This window comes from Furipterus horrens, unplaced genomic scaffold (assembly GCF_987537825.1).
Source record: "Furipterus horrens unplaced genomic scaffold, mFurHor1.1.pri manual_scaffold_3, whole genome shotgun sequence".
Lineage (NCBI taxonomy): Eukaryota > Metazoa > Chordata > Mammalia > Chiroptera > Furipteridae > Furipterus > Furipterus horrens.
Window position 1 is genome coordinate 76,455,808 of NW_028327173.1, and position 18,647 is coordinate 76,474,454.

Consider the following 18,647-nt stretch of genomic DNA (forward strand, 5'->3'; position numbering starts at 1 on the left):
ATAGTAGTACCTAAAAAATGATATGACTTATATCAGAACTCAACTCTTGTCTTTGGAACAACGAAAGTTGCCACAGTATTGTCAAAAGTGATGACTTTAATAGTGACAGAGAAGGCATAATAAAGCACAGGTTTTCTTTAGGGCCCAATTTCTGATATTTTTATTTTTATCCCTTTCTGTTTCCAGACTCCAGTCTCAGTGCTCAGAAATATAAGGCGATTACACAAATGGGACTCTGACAAAAACTGAGTTTTCAACCTCAGCTCAGTTCTTTTGTTAATGTACGTGTTGGCTCCCTGCCATCTTGATCACAGCACTGGGTGTACACCTCTCTTTGCAAATATCCACACATACCCTCTCGTGTGCATTAGAACACTGATCTTACTCCAACAATTTAATAAGAAGGATGAAGCACTGGCATGAATCTTCAGATTTCGTATCTTTACCACAGAAATCATTATTTTTGGCCAGATATTTCATTAGACTCTAACATGACATGGCTTTCATTTTATGGAGAATACACAGGGTAGCTTCTCAAGGAGATGGGGAGCAGCCTCCCAAGATGATGCAGAGATACAGGTGTCTGTGAGGCCCTGACTGGCAGGACCATCCCACATCTTCAAGGTTGAGCCCACTGACACCACTGAGCGTGTCAAAGCTAAAATCAAGACAAGGTGGGTATCCTGCCCGCCCAGCAGCATCTGGTTTTTGTGGGCAAACAGCTGGAGGATGGCCACTCTCTCAGACTACCCCACTCTGAGAGTCCACCCTGCACTTGGGGCTTTGTCTGCGGGGCGGAACATCGAGTCCCTCCCTCCACCAGCTCGCCCAGAAGTACAGCTGCCACAAGATGATCTGCCTCAAGCGTCATGCCCCCTGCAGCCCTGTGCCGTGAGCTGCTGCAAGAAGACGTGCGGCCCAGTCAACCACCTGCCCCACCAGGGGACGGTTACATAAGGCCCCTCCACCACCTCCTGGGCCTGCAGGGCAGCCTTCAGCCTAAACCCCAAGGCCCTGGAGCCTCAATCAAGTTTCCCTTTCAGTGACTGGAGAAAAAGAAGGAAAGAAAATACATAGGTAGTATAACAACTGAGCATCAATGCCACAGAGAGAAAAGGAGGAAAAGAACATTGACAAATGCTAAACGGGAGGGGCAAGATTCCGGTGACGAACTGACCCTAGCTCAAGTCGGTGTCATCAAAACATTGTAGTATATTAATTAAAGCATAAAGGGACACAGCAGTGAAACACTGCCTTCTGTTTTACCTGACAGCATGAAGAACTTTAAGAAAAATGAGTAAGTTCTGCACTTAAATTTCCTCAAGTCCTTCACTCCTACATCTAAGGAAGCACAAGTGTCCTTCATAATTTCCAAGACTCGCCTCTCTGTCTATATACATGATCCTGTTTAGTTTCTCCCAACAATATATTTCTAATCCTTACCCCTGTCACTAAATAAGCTCACATTAAAACAAACAAAACAAAAACTTTCTATTCCCTAAAGACTCTCTCCATTAATAGTCCAACTCCTCCAGAAAGTAATCTTCCTGTAGCAAAACTTCCTCATTTCTAACCTGCTTTCTAATTTTCCCCCTCTGCCGAAGTACTTTACCTACCCCAGTACCATTTCTCCTGAAGAGAGCTGAAGCAGTGACAGTATTACACTCCACAGTCGTAAAGTCTCCATCTCTGACCACGGTTTGACAGACGATTCCTCTGCCTCCTGTTTCCCAGAGACACTTACCAATCACCTTCCATGACCTCATTCACTCTCACCCCTTCAACTAAAGTTTCTTTTTTACCTTGTATTTCTACCCCCAACCATTCTTTGGAACTTCCAAATCCATGGTTACAAATAACTTCATCGGAGTAGGCCAAAGCCAGTGCTCTTAACCATCCCCACAACTCACTGCCATCCTCGCGTTTCAGTCCCACAACTACCACTTCAGGCCCTCGCTCCTTCCTGACCGGGATGCATTACGACTTGGTCCCAGAATTTCCCTCCTGATGTCTAGCTATGTTTATTTCTCACCTCTTGCAGACTTCAGTGGCTCTCCTTTTCCTTTACCACTGAATTAAGTGTAGATTCTTCACACAAAAAATAACTTACCACACTTCTCTTTTCATATACTGAAAACTCCAGGCACACCAGACAAAACTATCTAGTTCATAAACAACGATATGGCCTACCCCTATGCCTTTGTAGATTCTTTTTTCTACCTATAATCTTCTCATACCCATCCCAACTCTTGGAGTCTGCATGCCAAAGGAAATTAAGGTTGCAAATGATATTAAGATTGCGAATCCACTGACATTAAAATAAGGAGAGTAGGGGTGCCTCAGGATGAAGCTGAACATCTCTTTCCCAGCCACTGGCTGCCAGAAACTCATTGAAGTGGACGATGAATGCAAACTTCGTACCTTTTATGAGAAGCGTATGGCCACAGAAGTTGCCGCTGACGCTCTGGGTGAAGAATGGAAGGGTTATGTGGTTCGAATCAGTGGTGGGAACGACAAACACGGTTTCCCCATGAAGCAGGGGGTCTTGACCCATGGCCGCGTCCGCCTGCTGCTGAGCAAAGGCCATTCCTGTTACAGACCCAGGAGGACTGGAGAGCGAAAGCGCAAATCTGTTCGGGGTTGCATTGTGGACACCAACCTCAGCGTTCTCAACTTGTCATTGTGAAAAAAGGGGAGAAAGATATTCCTGGTCTCACTGATACTACTGTGCCTCGGCGCCTGGGGCCCAAAAGAGCCAGCAGGATCCGCAAGCTTTTCAGCCTCTCTAAAGAAGATGATGTCCGCCAGTATGTTGTGAGAAAGTCCCTGAACAAAGAAGGTAAGAAACCTAGGACTAAAGCACCTAAGATTCAGCGACTCGTCACTCCACGTGTCCTGCAACACAAACGTCAGCGCATTGCTCTGAAGAAACAACGTACTAAGAAAAATAAGGAAGAGGCTGCAGAATATGCTAAACTTTTGGCTAAGAGGATGAAGGAGGCCAAAGAAAAACGCCAGGAACAAATTGCCAAGAGACACAGGCTGTCCTCTCTGAGAGCTTCTACTTCTAAGTCTGAGTCCAGTCAAAAATGAGGTTTTCTAAGAGTAACAAATAAATAAGAACTAGAATAAAAAAATAAATAAATAAGGAGAGTATCCTGTATTATTCCAGTGCCCCCGATGAATCACGATATAATCACTTACAAGAAGGAAAGTCAGAATCAGAGGGAGGATGTGACCTTGAAAGACACAAAGAAATACAATGTTGCTGGCTCTGAAGATGGAAGAAACAGATCATAAGCAGGAAACACGGGTGGCCTATAGATGCTGAAAAAAGCAAGTGAACACATTTCTCCCCAATAGCCTTGATTTTAGCATAGTAAGACAGGGGTTAAGACTTCTGACCTCCAGAACTACAAGAGGAACATATTGAAATATATACTTCAGATAGTTAATAATCAAAACATGGTTTGTATCTTGGGCAATATTTACTATAACCCTATTGAAAAAAGTCCAAAATAATGAGCACATTAACCATTCCCCACAATAAAACTTTAAAAAAAAAAAGATTTTAATCAAGGGCATAGCTGGAAAATGAAATACATGTTATTACCAAGAATAACTTAGAATAATAATAATCAAAGATATAAAACTCTGCTGCAAATGTAAGTGTAATTTGTATACAGGGAACATTTTAGAGGGAACCATAATCATGTGCTTCCGAGCTTTTTGATTTATCTTTCCCATGAAAATGTACAACTACTTTTCTATGTCACAGGTCCAGGAAAAACCAACAACAACGACACTGAATTCATAGACTATAGAGAATATTTTATGAGTACGTTTGAGAGCAGCTTACCCAGTATTGATGGAAATGATTTCTATCAGTGGATTCTTCCTAATCTTCGGCAAATCCAGCGGTGCTCCCCCCAACCGTTTTCCATTATCCTTTTTCTGACCCAGCAGTCTCACAGAGTGACCTTCAAATAAAGCATATGAACATACATTGGCATGAGTCACACGGTTTCACTTTAATTTACTGTTCTCAACAAATGTGTTAACATTTGCATTTAACTTTTTCCTTTATGAGGAAAAAAACTAAAGATGTGATCATTGAACCTAAGAAATACTACCAAAGGGAAAGACAACTGTGTTCATGCCCTGCAGTCAAAAATGCTTTGCTTTGAATATTGTCACATTTTTACTGCACAGATGAGGGAAACAGAAATATCCTCAGAACGTCTTCCCCACAAGGTGTAAATGCTCACTAGCAAAGACCAGATACTTTTATGAAGCAGGAAGGGTTCACCTGGGCACTAGGCCTGCCGGCCAATTTTTGCACTACAGGGTGAAAAAATGCAAAAACAGATTGTCTACTCAAAGTGAATAGTAAATCGAAAATGAATAAACAAGTAGAAATTTAAAAAAAAAAAAAAAAAAGGGAGGGGGTCTTCAGTACAGCTAAAAAAATCATCAGCAAGATGAATAGGGAACCCACTGGATGGGAGAACATTTTTGTCAATGAGATACCTGATAAGGGTTTAATCTCCAAAACATATAAAGAACTAAGAAAGGGCAAAAGACCTGAATAGACACTTCTTCAAAGAGGACATACAGAGGGCCCATAGGCAAAAGAAAAAATGCTCAATATCACTCATTCATCAGAGAAATGCAAATTAAAACCTCAATGAGATACCTACCACCTCACACCTGTCAGAATGACTACCATCAATAAATCAACAAACAAGTGTTAGGGAAGATGTGGAAAAAGGAAACCCTAGTGCACTGTTGGTGGAAATGCAGTCTGGTGCAGCCACTGTGGAAAACAGTATGGAGTGCCCTTAAAAAAGTAAAAATGGAACTGCCTTTTGATCCAGTGATCCCACTTCTGGGAATATATCCCAAAGATCCCAAAACACCAATACAAAAAATATATATGCACCCTTATGTGTATAGCAGCACTATTTATTATAGGCAAGATTTGGAAATATCCTAAGTGCCCATCAGTAGATGAGTGGATAAAAAAGTTATGGTACATTTACACAATGGAATACTATGCAGCAGTAGAAAAGAAGAAACTCTTACATTTTCAATAGCATGGATGGACCTGGAGAAAATTATACTAAGTGAATTAAGCCAGTCACTGAAAGAAAACTACCACATGATCTCACTTATATGTGGAATCTGATGAACACAATAAACTAATAAACAAAATAGTAACAGAAGCTTTGATGCATTAAATAGACTAAGAGCTGCTGGAAAGGAGGCTGCAGAGGTGGGGTGGGGTGTGGGGATATGGGATGGAAGATGGTGAAGGGATTAACCAGAGAAGCTTTCTGCACAACCCATGGACACTGATAACAACATGGGGACCGGCGTGAGGTGGGGAGAGGGTGGGTGTGGGTGGAGATGAGGAAGGTGAGAAAAAGCGGGAACAACTGTAACAGCATAAACAATAAAAATAAAACTAAAAAGAAAAAAATGAAGAGTTAAATTGTTTACCTCTAGGAAGGTGTTAGAATATGCACCATGTCATAAATATTTTAACGATAGAATCCTTTTTTATTTTATATCTATTAACATCTCTGGGAATACTATGAGTGGTATGTACATATGTGCACATATGTATATAAAAATAGTTAGGGAATGCTTTCCTATGCCACAGTATATTAAAGTTAGAAAATACATATATATTGAGGATGATTTAGAAAATACCAAACAGCACAAACAGTAATGAAATCACCATTCTCTGCCAAGTAGATGATAAACCTCTGTATGCATATAAGCATTTATGTATTCATCTACCAATGTCTCTTCCTTTAGTATTCTTACTTGTAAAATGCTGATAGAAATCAAAATTTTACCCAAATATTAAAGGATTAGAAAATCCAGTTTATATCTGAAATGAGAGCAGCACTCTTTCCTCATCTTCTCCTGGATTTGAAGACAGCTGGGCCTGCTCAGAAGGCCAAACTGACTGAGGTTCTTCTAGTCACAGGCGGCAAGGCTAACGGGTCATGGGTCTGCTGATTCAGGCATTGGTTGTCTGCACTTTGTTAGCATGCCTTTTTCTCCTTTAGTAATAATACACTCAGAATGATAAGACTTTTTACTAATGATCTCAATGGCAATTTCTTTCAAAAAGCTTGACTTACATGCTTCACCAGACCAGGGGGATGGGCACATGAATGCAGATAGGCCCATCAGCCTTTGAAACTGAACATTGAGCTGAGTGACTCAAGGAGCTGAGCTATTCTAATGACAACTGCGAAAAACACTCCAATTCCTACTGCCTTGTTTTCTGGAGCCACCCAGGTTTTTTTCCTTACTTTGTATCTTTACAACAGATTTTCTTTTTCCTTAAGTCAGCCAGAGTTGACTAAATCCAAGAGACTTTAATTGCATTGATTGTACTACTTGTATTGCATTTACTTTTGGGAACTACATTTTTAAAGGAATGCTGTCAATAACAGTGATTTCTGAAAGTTAACATAATCGTTAAATGACAAAGAATTTTTAAAAAGTAAAAAATAAAATAAAATAAAAATTTAAAAACCACTTTAGGACTTAGTCTTTAAAAACAAATATATTTGAAATTATTTTTTTTAAAACATTACAAAAGAAAATTAGACCATTTCTAAAGCCATTTCACTTTTTATAATTTTGAGATTTTGAATAGTAAGTTGCAGAACAGATGGAAAAACAGTACAAAGAATTCCATTCCCTTAAGATTTCCCAATTATTATTTTTTATGTTTACTTTGTCATTTGCTCATTATATACGTACATATTTTTATAACTTTACTAAGGTACATTCTATAACATTTACTCATTGTGAATAAACAATTCAATTATTTAAATAAACTTATACAGTCGTGCAATCATCACCAAAAAGACAAACAATTTTAGAACATTTCTATCACCCCCAAATTCCCTCAAGCTTATTTATAGTCTGCTCCTGCTCCCACACCAAATATTCCACACTATTATCTGTTGATCAGCTGATGGCATTTGGATTGTTCCCAATTAATACCTATTGTAATAATGTTTCTATGAAGATTTTTAAACAAATCTTCATGTGGATGTATGTTTTTGATTCTCTCAGATTCCTATGAATGGAATCTCTGGGTCATGTGGTAAATTTATATTTAACATCATAAGAAAAAAACTGTTTTCCAAACTGGTGATACCATTTTATTTCACAACAAGCGATGCATGAGGGTTTCTCCACACTGCTACCAAGATCTCGTTATGTAACTTTTTAAGAACAGCCATTCTCGTGGGTGTGTAGTGGTATATTATTGTGGTTTGAATGAATATGCATAATGACTTACGATGTTGAGTACCTTTTCATGTGATTACTAATTAACTGTAATGTCCTGTTTGGCAACATTTTGTGATAGTTTATTTTATATGGATGCCCAGACCTTTAGCTAAATATAACTTCGGGTGGGTCTGTGATGGTGTTTCTGGATGACAGTAACATTCGAATCAGTACACTAAGTAAAGCAAATTACTTTCCCTAATACTGGTGAGCCTTGCCCAATTAATCGAAGACCTGAATAAAACAAAAAGACTGAGCAGGAGGGAACTCCTCCTGTGTGACCTCAGAGCTGGCTCATTGGTCTCTTCCAGCCTCTGGACTCAAACTGAAATACTGGCTCTTAATTTTCATGCCTGCCCAGTTGTAGACTAGAGCTTACACCATCAGCTCTCCTGATTCTCAGGCTTTTGAACTTGGACTGAAACTAAACATCGGCTCTCCCACATCTTCAGCTTGCTGAACTGAGATGTTGGGTAATTCTCAGCCTCCATAATGGTGTAATTCAATTCCTTAGAACACAGCTCTCTATATAAAAACACACACATACAATTGGTTCTGTTCCTCACTAATAAAAACGTCTACTCCAGTATTTTGCCAGTATTTTAATTGGCATATTTGTCTTATGACCGAGCTTTAAGAACTCTTTATATATACTGCTTACAAAAAAGTAGATATATGATTTGAAAATATTTTCTCACAGTCTATGATTTACAGTTGCACTTTCATGATAACACCCTTTGAAAAGTAAATGCTTTTCAATTAAATGAAATGCAAGTTATTAATTTTGTCTTTTATAGCTCATGCTTTTGCTCTCACATCTGAGAACTCTTTGTCTAGCCCAAGGGCACAAAGATTGCTCCTACATTTTCTTTTAGAAGTTTCCCTATTTCAGTTTTTATATTTAGGTCTAGGATCCTCATTGTTACCTTTTGTTTACAGTAAAAGTTTAAGTTCATTTTTTCCATGTGGATGTTCAATTGTACCATTTCTTTTCCCTCCTCTTCCTTTGTGCTATATGTTTTCACACATATTAATATATAGTTGTATAATTCCAAAAATATATTGCTATAATTATTTTATACAACTGTATGTTTTTAAAGATAAAAATGTGAAAAATAAATATTTATAGAGTACTCTGTATTTCTAATTATCATTTCTAGTGCTCTTCATTTCCTCCTGAGACTCCACGTTATCACTTGGTGCCACTTCCTTTCTGCCTGAAGAGCTTTTAGTATTTCTTGTACAGGAAATTTTATAGTAACAAAATGTTTATTTGGGATTGTTCATATTTTGCTTCATTTGTGAAGGATACCTTTGCTGGATGTAAAACTGTTAGCTGAGTTTTTTTCTGCCTTTGACCTCTCTTGCTTCTGATGAGAAGCAAACTATTAATGTCTACGTTGTTCCTCGGTACATAGTGTCACTTCTTCCTTAAGCTTCCAAAATTTTATCTGTCTTTCAAAAGTTTGAGTATGATGTGTCTAGGTGTGGATCTCTGTGATTTTCCTACATGCAATGCATGTAGATTTTTGCATCCATAATGCTTTTCATCAAGTTTGGGAAGTTTTCATCCAGTATTCTTGGTTCTTTTTTTTGGGGGGGGGGGCACTTTTTCTGTGTCCTCTCCTTCTGTGACTCCCATAACACACCTATTGGTGTGCTAAATGTTCTCCCATAGGTCTCTGAGGCCCTGTTCATGTTCTTCTGTTTTTTAGATTAATTTTCTACTGGTCTATCCTCAAATTTACTGATTTCTTTCTTCCGCCACCTCAAATCTGCAATTGAGCCCCTCTAGATTTCTGCTGGTTCTTTTTTATAATTTCTATCTTTTTTGAATTCTGTACTCAAGTCATTGTCAACATCCTTTTATTAAATGACTGAGCACGTTTCACTTAGTGTTTAGAAGTCTTTGCTAAATCCAACAATCTTGGTTACTCAAAGACGGTTGGTACTGACTGCATCTTTTCTTAACTATGGTTATATTTTTTCTTTGCATGTATCAACACGTTGTTGAATACCGGACATTTTAGTTAATATATTGTAGCAACTCACAATTCAGATTTCCCCACACACCCTAAAGGTTGTTTTTTATTTAGTAACTTACCTGGACTAGATGTATGAACCCTATCGCTCCATAATATGAATGATCACTGATGTCCCTTCTTAGTTTTATTTTGTTAGGTTTTTCTCCCAAGCATGACTTCCCAAGGGTCAACTCTCACACATTTGTTCAAACACCTTCACCAGTAAGATTTCTCCTATTTGCTGACGGATCTCTGTATGAGCTGGTAAAGGCATTCAAAGCTAGGGCCATTTTAAAGTCTGCCCCAACTTTTACTTTCTCCTGGGCTTTCCCAGATCCTCCGCCACCTCCCCTGGATATGTGCAGGCTCCAGCAGGCAGATAAGTACGAGTGGATTGGACCTACTTCAGTCTCTGCTGTGCATGTGCACCACCTCCAGTCAGCCTCCAGTCTGTAGAGATTTACATCAAGCTTCCTATCCCTGTCTCACCCTCCAGAAGTCCCTGTTACACGTCTGGCCAGTCTACCTGTCCACTGTGTGTCAAACAGGCCCGCAACTTCAGGGAAGCAGAATCACAACCCTCCCTGTCACTTGCCATCAAAATCCCCATTTTCACAGTTCTCCAGATCAGCTGAGCTGTCTTGGGAGCAGCAGTAAAGCTGCTGGTTTCCATAGCTTGCTCTGCCCTGTTGAATATCCTTGCCCACAGGGCTGAGGAAGGAAAATGGGAGTAGCCCAAGGAACAAGTACCACAGGACTACACTCAAAATTCAGTTGTTTCCAAAAAGAAAAACTTCTAAATTTGCTGACTGCTTTTACGTGAGTTCCAAGGTGCTGAAATGGTTTGTTTTTAACCGTTTGTCCAGCTTTATCACTGCTTGTGAAAGATTTGTTGGCCTCCTCACACAATCATGCTACAACCAAATCAAAGCCACCTTTTTAAAAGCAACTATGTAAGATAACTTCAAATATGTAATTACTACAGATATAAGATTGTAAGCAATTACATACATGTCTCACCACCCCTCGTTTCAGAAAGGTACATTGCTTAACGATCTCTTATACAGGCAGCTTTTCATGACTAGAAGTAATAAAACCATCAGTCATGGCTTTTTTGCACTAATCACTTTAATAAGAAGTATTATGTACTTCATTCATTCTGAAAATTCTTGCTCTGATGTAGAAACATAGCTCGAGTCAAGCAAGCACTTGGCATACCAAACTTCACAGATTTTTAAGATAAGTTGAACTCTTCAATCAAAAGTCCAGTTAATGAAGAGGTGAGCAAGATCGGCATGATAACATAATAGTTCTCTGAGAAATGCCAAAAGTTCAATAATGACTATGCAAAGGCATGTTATTTTCATACTGGCATGAGACAAACTTCATTATATCCTGCTGAGACTTCAGTAATACGCAGCCTGCACTAATAACATTTGATAAATTATTCATCTTCACTATCTACATGCAAATAAAGGAACATATCTCTGCCTGATGATATAATGAGTTATTTTCCAATCCAATGATTCATTAAAGAGTGGCAGACCTAACAAGTGTCTGTTTTTTTAAAAAGACTGAAAATATAGTACACCAAAGACAAAGTGGGAAATAACATAGAAGTCGCTCATTATATCTAGCCAACAATGAAAGGAACAAAATTCAAGCAACTACAGAAAAATTATCTTTAAAAAAAATTAACTAGCAGAATCAAACATTTTTGTTATATAAAAAATGTTATGCTATTAACCAATGTTACCCTAATCAATTTAACAAATATATAGATAAAAATTATTTCTGAAATAGAATTCCTGTTTCAAATTAACTCCTTAATTCTATAGACGGCAGAATAAAAATATATACTAAAATCATTACCATCTAAAATAAACTCCAATTTGACAGAACGAAGAATAAAACCAAAAGAGATGGCTTCATGATGGCATGTCTTTGGGAAGCAAAGAAGAGGAAATAGGGGCTGAGGAACAGGAAAACATGCTGAGGGAGTAAAGATGTAAAAGTGAAAAGAAAAAATTTCTGTAGCAAATTTTTGCTGAAAATGAACACGCTATATTTATGAAGGGACCATGAAGCAAGGACCATAGTTACATGCACATTGCTTTTTGTCTGGTCCCTTCTGGTGAGCCACTGATGCCTAGCGCTATGATGAAAAATGAATGGCTCTTCTATGAATACTGATTTATTTTGTGACTACTGTGAATTTCATCGCCCTTTGTGGCTCGATTGAAGAGAAAGGGAGGGGGGGAAAAAAAGAAACCAGAACAACAGAGTTTGAAAGAAAAAGAGTGAAAATACCAGTTTTTACATAATTTCAATCACATATAGTAAGAAATTAAAGGAGGTAATAGTAATAGAACAGATGGGAAGAAAGATGCTCAGTGTGACCAGATCAACTGATAACAACATGAGACCACTGAGGAGACAGGGATAAAGATGTAAAGTGATTAAAATAAAGATATGCTAGTTTAATACAAAGAGTAAAAAAGATTGCCTTATGTGTAGAATGGGACTTACTCAAACATTATATTTCTAATATTTTTATCTTTTCCATTTTAAATGTAAATTCACATTTCATCTGCTCTAAAAAATGGTCAAGTATGTCTCAGTGGGTTTCTAACTATCTTTAATAAACATCTAAGTTGTTATTTACAAGTGTCACAAAAAGTTCAGCCCCTTTAAAACAAATTTAATTTTAAGCCTGAGGCTTTCGGCACTTAAATAAATCAACTACAAAAAGCTGATTCTGAGCTAATCCACTAAACTTGATCTAATCTACTAAAGAATGTTAGTAAATCATTTCATTAGCTCAAACAATTATATATTACAAAATTTTGAACGAAAAGCTAGTTTTTTAAATATAATTTACTATTATATGCATATATGTGAATTCATAATACTGAAAAACCTCTGTGAAAAAAAGCAAGCCAGTTACTTGTATCAATATTCAATGTGTTTATGGATGTTCAAGAGCAAAAGTCTCTTTTCCAAACCCTACAGTGCCCACTGCATTGAATATTATTAGAGCTGACGGAAAATATCCCATCCACATATAGAAAGCCCAGTGTACCAACATGTCAGGAAGTCAATTACAATGGTTACTCACAAATAGAAAAGAACCAACCCCTAACCTATAAGCACATATAACAGAAATAAAACTACCTACAAACTACATATTTATTAATTATGTTTCTACACACAGACCAATCTGTCCTCTTTGGTTCCTAAAGGTAAAGTGGTTTGTACAAACTAACACTAGAATATTACAAAAGCACCAGTGATCTGGCAACTTGGACCTCTATGTTTTATTTTTTCCCTTTAATTTCCTTTTCTTTCTTCTAAAGGTGCTATAAACAGCCAGACTTCCCTTCAATACTTTCTTCCCCCCACCTGATTCCAATGGCCATTCATTGTTTCCTGAATATGTGACCACCCACCTCCACCACCACCACAGAGAGAGGCCTCATGCCAAGGTTTCTTGGTCTCTTACTGCTTTCACCTCACACAACTTCAGTCCTATTAAGGACACATTCAGAAGACCTGTCCGAACCCCAAGCTCTGGGCCAGCCTGCTGGAAAACTTCCTAGTAAAGCAATCTATCATGATGTTGGTGTCTGGAGGCAGAGGGCAGGAGAAGACTGGCAGAAAATTCGATCAGGAAGAAGGGGAGCAAAATGCACAGCAGATATCAACTCTCACTTGAATAAATTCAGTCACATCAATTTGAGTATTATTTAATATCAGAAAGGAATGTTCAATTAATCTGTTTTTCTACAAAATGCTTGGAGCTATTAACATATCCTTCATAGGCAGTTTTAACTACTTAATTACCAAGGAAAACAAAAATGTAGCTAGAAGTCTGTTTACTCCACTAAATGTCATTCCTCATATGTGCACACCTCTCAAGAAAGCAAGTATTCTCTGAAATGCAAACTAAAGTGTGACACTCCCTTGAAATGTTTTCATTTTAAAAGAAAAAAGCAAAGTAAAACAAAGAAATTGGGTTAAATGTTAGATGTGGCTTTGTCACAAGTCTGGGTGGGAAAACTTTGTGGGAAAACTTTATGGGAAATGCTAAAATTGACTCAAAAACACAAGGTCATTACTATTCAAGCACCAATTTTAGCTACTAAGATTTCACCACATACTAAGAATTTAAATTTTAACTAGAACAATGATACCTAGAAAAGATATTAAAATAAGGAAGTGATGTTAGGAATCATTGTCCAAAAAGACAGAATTTAAAGCATGAATCAAAGTGTGAGGAGAGCCTACAAAGTTACTTATGTTACCAGTGCACATTCCCAGAGTTTAACAAAACATGCAGAATCCAACACCTTACCTGATAGGCAGCTGGAGAGGAAGCTAAGGTAGGGTCATAATACAGAGTTTAAATGCCTAGAAGTTTAAGTCTTATTTAATATCAAAACTCTTGTGGCACAAAAACACATTCTATTATAATTATAATGATGTGAAATTTATGTATGGTCTAGAACTCTGAAACATAAAAAGTTTGAAACATTTGTTAAAATAAACACTCGGGAATTTTTTTCTCCCATTTGCACAGCATCGCTGATACAACTAATTATGGCAATTATTTTAAGGTCAATATATTAAACAAAGGCTACATATAACAAATAATCTGCATATTAAACAAACGGTTATATATAACAAATAATCCACATAATCAAAATGTCTTCTTACCCTAATGGAGACATCTTCTGGAGACAACTTATTATAAGCATTTAATTTTATATTTTAATTACATCTTTTATAAGCAGATATACTTTTTATGACAATGGGAGATTTGTGTGGTGCCAACTTATTTTTCCCAATCTACATCACGTGTACATCAAAACATTCAAAAGTGAAAGTAGTCAGTATCTCCACATTAGTGAAGACCCTCAAAATAACTCCTCAGATCATTGGCTGTCTTGCTATGCCAGGCATTCTTGAACGCTAAATTCGTTAAGTAGCTCCAAGGCTTTAGTGCTTACAGTAATAAAGCTGTGTATGCTTCAGCTTCGGTATGTAAAGCGTCCATCACAGCGATAAAGAACTTAATCATTGCTCATGCTCAAAACTGTATTCCCAAAATTACTGCACCAGGCGATGAAAGTAAACAAACCTTACAATGGATGACATTCAAGCTGCTAGAAAATAGCATTCAAATGCAAGACATATAGAAGTAATAAGCCATTTAACTTTTAAAAACGGAAGCTCAAATTCCCACATTAAATCTGGAATGAAAATTTCAAGTTTCCTCCAGCTATTATTCAACTCAAGCCACCATAAAGTGTGACAGGAAAGAGATGGGAAGCAAGGAAAGTTAGAGAGTTGTCCCATCTCTGGATCTTAAAAAATTCCTGTCTGTCCTTACTGTGTTTCATTTCATCATTTGATAAGCTGAGCACATTTGCACTGCAGGCAGTACAAAGGCAATCTAGCTAGGAGGTGATTAGGGAAGGGTGCATCTAGAGCTCACTTGTGGGCTTTAAATCACACTCTCTTCTGTAAGTTCTACCACTGCACTTCTATAGTAATGGCAGCAATAAAATCAGTGTAGAAATGTTAAAGAAAAACAAGAGATGAACACTTGATATCATAACATGATACATTAATGCATATGCATAACTGAAACAGGTTTCATACTATAGATGAGCTTTAAAATGGTGTATGAAATATAATTTATCACTATTTACTTACAATAAAAAGACTCCCAAAATAACCTTCCCACCAAAAAAAAAAAACCTATTCTGTCCTGAGCCACCACATAACTGCTGTCCTAAAAAGGGTCTTAAGGTCTCGCAAGGAAAACAGACTTGTTAACAAATAACTGGGACTAAATGTCACTGATGGTCTGGTCAGTGTTTCTAGGAACATGGGGGACATCATGAGAGAGTGGTCAACTTTCCTAGGAAATATGAGGAAAGGCTTCGAGGAGAGGTGACGCTAGTGTGGGAGGCTGAGAAAGCAGGACACAATTTATATCCGTGACTATATATACTTCACAGTGCATTACGACACAATACTATTAGCACAACAAGCATAGCTCTTTAATAGAATTCCTGCTTGCTGTTCATTTTCTACTTCTTAAAAGCAGTCTATTGCTAAAAACAGATTTCACTGAAAAGATTTATTAAAACATGGCATGAAGGTGATCCACTTGAAAAACTACACCTTGAAAAATGAAAATGATTCTAAATATAGTTTAGGAGGTAGAAATTAGGTGGCCCTGAGATAATTTTTACTTCTGATCAACAGACTGATCAAATAGTATTTTTAAAACTTAATTTTAGAAAATTACAATTAATGTTGGTTATGAAATGTTAAATACAGAAAGTTATCTATATCAAAATCCTTCTACTTACAGCTTCAATATTTATCAAGTCTAAATGCAAAACTAGGATTTAGAATATAGGCCATGTCTTTTAAAAATGTGGAAGAATTTTCTTGACTTAACCATATGACAGTAAAAACTGTATGAAGTGTGTTTCACACCAAAGCCATCAAAAATTACCCTTAAAATCTTACCCAGGAGAATTTTTATGTAGAATATCTTCTTCAGCTTTTTATTAGTTGGACTAGCATTTATTGGTTACTACAGTTAAGGAATACTTTTACTCACTCATTACTAAATTCAGCATCTTTATAGCAAGGTAAGACTAATTTTTTTTTTAATATAACAAGTATTTATTAACTCCTTACAAAAAAGTTCTTACATTGGCACAAAAATGGCAAGTAAAACTCAGAGAAAGGACAGGGGAGAAAAGAGATTAGAAGGAAACAAGAAGTGTGAGGGAACAAAATGTATAAGCAAGAATATGAAAGAGAACTAGAAATGGGTGAGCAGTGACCTGAAACAATAGACACAAGAAAAGGAAATAATAATAAACGGTCTCACTTTCTCACTTCCCTCCATTCAAGGTAAGCAGCTTAACCAAACGTAAAGCACATGAGATTAGAGGACTAGGTTTCAAATGATACTACACCGCTGCCTGGCTGTACAATCAGCGATTCCAGGGTTCCTGCAGAGTACAATCAGATTAATGTAAAAGAAAAGCGTAAATTACAAAGAGCTAGAGAGAAGGTAATTACAGTTGCTCCTAAAATTAATGCAATTGTAGTCCTATCAAGACCTATAGTGTTTCTCCAAAACAAGAAGGCCAGGAGATTTTCAAAACTTTCAAACACTGTGGATTCAAGGCAGATCCCATTCATTTTTAAAGCCCCAGAGGGCTGGGAACTAGGTCACAAATAATTGAATTGATAATGATAAATTTGCAAATGATTTTTAAATGTGTAAGTTAAAGGAAACTCAAGGCCATCCCTATTAAATCACTTGCTTGCATTCTGATACAATTTCTTGGATATAAGGGAAGGGAAGAAAGCAGTAGTATGCGAGGAATTGCATGTGCTCCTGGGTAAACCTTAGTGCATGTGCCAAGAGAACAAGGTGGAGAACCGTGGCTGTTTCCCATCCCAGAACATCTAAGCGATGTGATCCTTACCCAGGTGTAACAGGGGCTCACAATGGCAACAAATCTAGGTGAAGGGCCACATGGCAAAATATCCTACCGCCAGCTTCCCTCAGGTTCTGACAAACCACCCTGCCATCTCCCCTCTGTGGCCAGGAGTCCCTTTTGGCTACCATTCCTCTTCCATGAAACACCTTTGAAAATCACTGCTCCAGGTGATTCCTCTCGCCTCACATTAAGTCCTCTCATTTCCTTCTCCAGCAATCCTAGTCACCAAGACTAAAACTGCCTGTCTCAAAGTCCTGAAAACAAACATACCCCAGGGCAGAAATAAAAGTTGTTTTCAATGAAGTAGGAAACTCTTAGGCACTGGCAATAGAGTCTATCACCACGCAGGATGGCGTAACAACCTAACGAAATAAAAGAGAAGCAGAGGGCTGTGCCCTCCTCAAGACCCTCTTCACGGGAGGACACCGAGATACATTTTGTAGGCAAGGGGCAGGAAAAATAAAACGTGGCAAGTGAAGATTAGGACGCAAGAAAAAGCTAGTCCCATTATTCTAATAACTTTTGCTAGAGATCACTGTCCAAAGTCTCAGTATCCCGCTCTAAGGTCAGACTCTGAAACTCGGTTTTATACTGCAAACTCAACACCCCTAGAATTTCTGAGCTGAAGGAGCCTTCCATGTCATACAAGTTCCAACGCAGAAAACCGAGAACCAAAGAGAGATTATGTGGGTTGTTAAATATGACCTGTTAGCAGGAAAACAAGCATTTCAACACAGCACTTCATATTGTCAGACTAGGGTTCTTACCCACCCATCACAGCAGAAGACTTCAGCATAGCTTAAAGCAATGGTGCGCTTAAATTCTCAGTTATAATAAAGATTCAGAGAAGGAAAACTCTGACTCCAAAAAACCTCCGCTGCCTTGCGGCATACCTCTTCAGGGGAAAGGCTAAGGGAGTAAACCCCGACAGAAAATCCGGAGCCGGAGTCCCTAAGGCGGTTTGACGTTGTAGTCAACACCGGCAACTCCTGCGGCGCACCTGAAGCCAAGCTGTATTGACTCCGTCTTTCCCTTGGGCCCTTCAGCTGCGAAGAGAGGGGGGGTCTGCTGCATGGGCAACAGCAGACCCTCCATATCACCCTGCCCAGGCTCTGTAGCTTCAGCTTCACTGGAGAGGACACTCCAGCGTCAACACAAGATGTCGATTCAACAAGGGAGGAGACAGATACCGTGTCACTCCCGAGTCGGACTGCACAACCATTCTCGGCGGTGCAGATAGACTCTTAAGAAGCTACACCATCGTCTCTCGAGACGGATGGCTGCCGACGAATAAAGATTCAGTGTGTTAGAAACCATCTTTTATAAGGACATTTCAATTACTATTTCCTTATAACTCAATACAACATAGGCTTTGTTATAAAACAGCAGTACTGATAAAGTTCTCAAAATCCATTCATAGTTTATATCCTAACTGGAGATTCTACAAATGAGTTTCCCTGCCCTCAAACTAATAAGGAAATGAAATTGGTATTTATTCTCTCAGTCTCGGAAGTAACTGCTACATATACGCTGTATGCTCTGTAGAATGACACAGAGAAAACTTTTTAAAGAAAAGATGGATCTCTCCAAACATTAGATACAAAATGTTAAAGTCAATCCAGTATTCTTTCTCCTTGCAGATTACTAACATTAAATTTTCTAAGGAAAGGTCGAATCACCTAATAAATGCCATTCGACAACTGTCTGATGAAGTAAAATAGGCTATTAAGCAAATTTTTCAAGAAAAAGAGAAATTCAGATT

The 18,647-nt window shown here is 38.0% G+C and overlaps 1 protein-coding gene and 1 pseudogene across 4 annotated transcripts in view; one reads left to right on the forward strand and one right to left on the reverse strand.

The window, feature by feature from the left end:
• The window catches only part of CDKAL1 (CDKAL1 threonylcarbamoyladenosine tRNA methylthiotransferase), a 638,543-nt gene that overhangs the window by 408,577 nt on the left and 211,319 nt on the right, over nucleotides 1-18,647 (reverse strand). For all 4 annotated transcript variants that reach the window (XM_090271743.1, XM_090271744.1, XM_090271742.1 and 1 more), the window contains one exon: nucleotides 3,860-3,980. In XM_090271743.1, the coding sequence (XP_090127869.1) occupies nucleotides 3,860-3,980 (121 nt within the window). The remainder of the gene's footprint in view (nucleotides 1-3,859; nucleotides 3,981-18,647) is intronic.
• On the forward strand, nucleotides 2,339-3,120 carry LOC150015344 (small ribosomal subunit protein eS6 pseudogene; annotated as a pseudogene).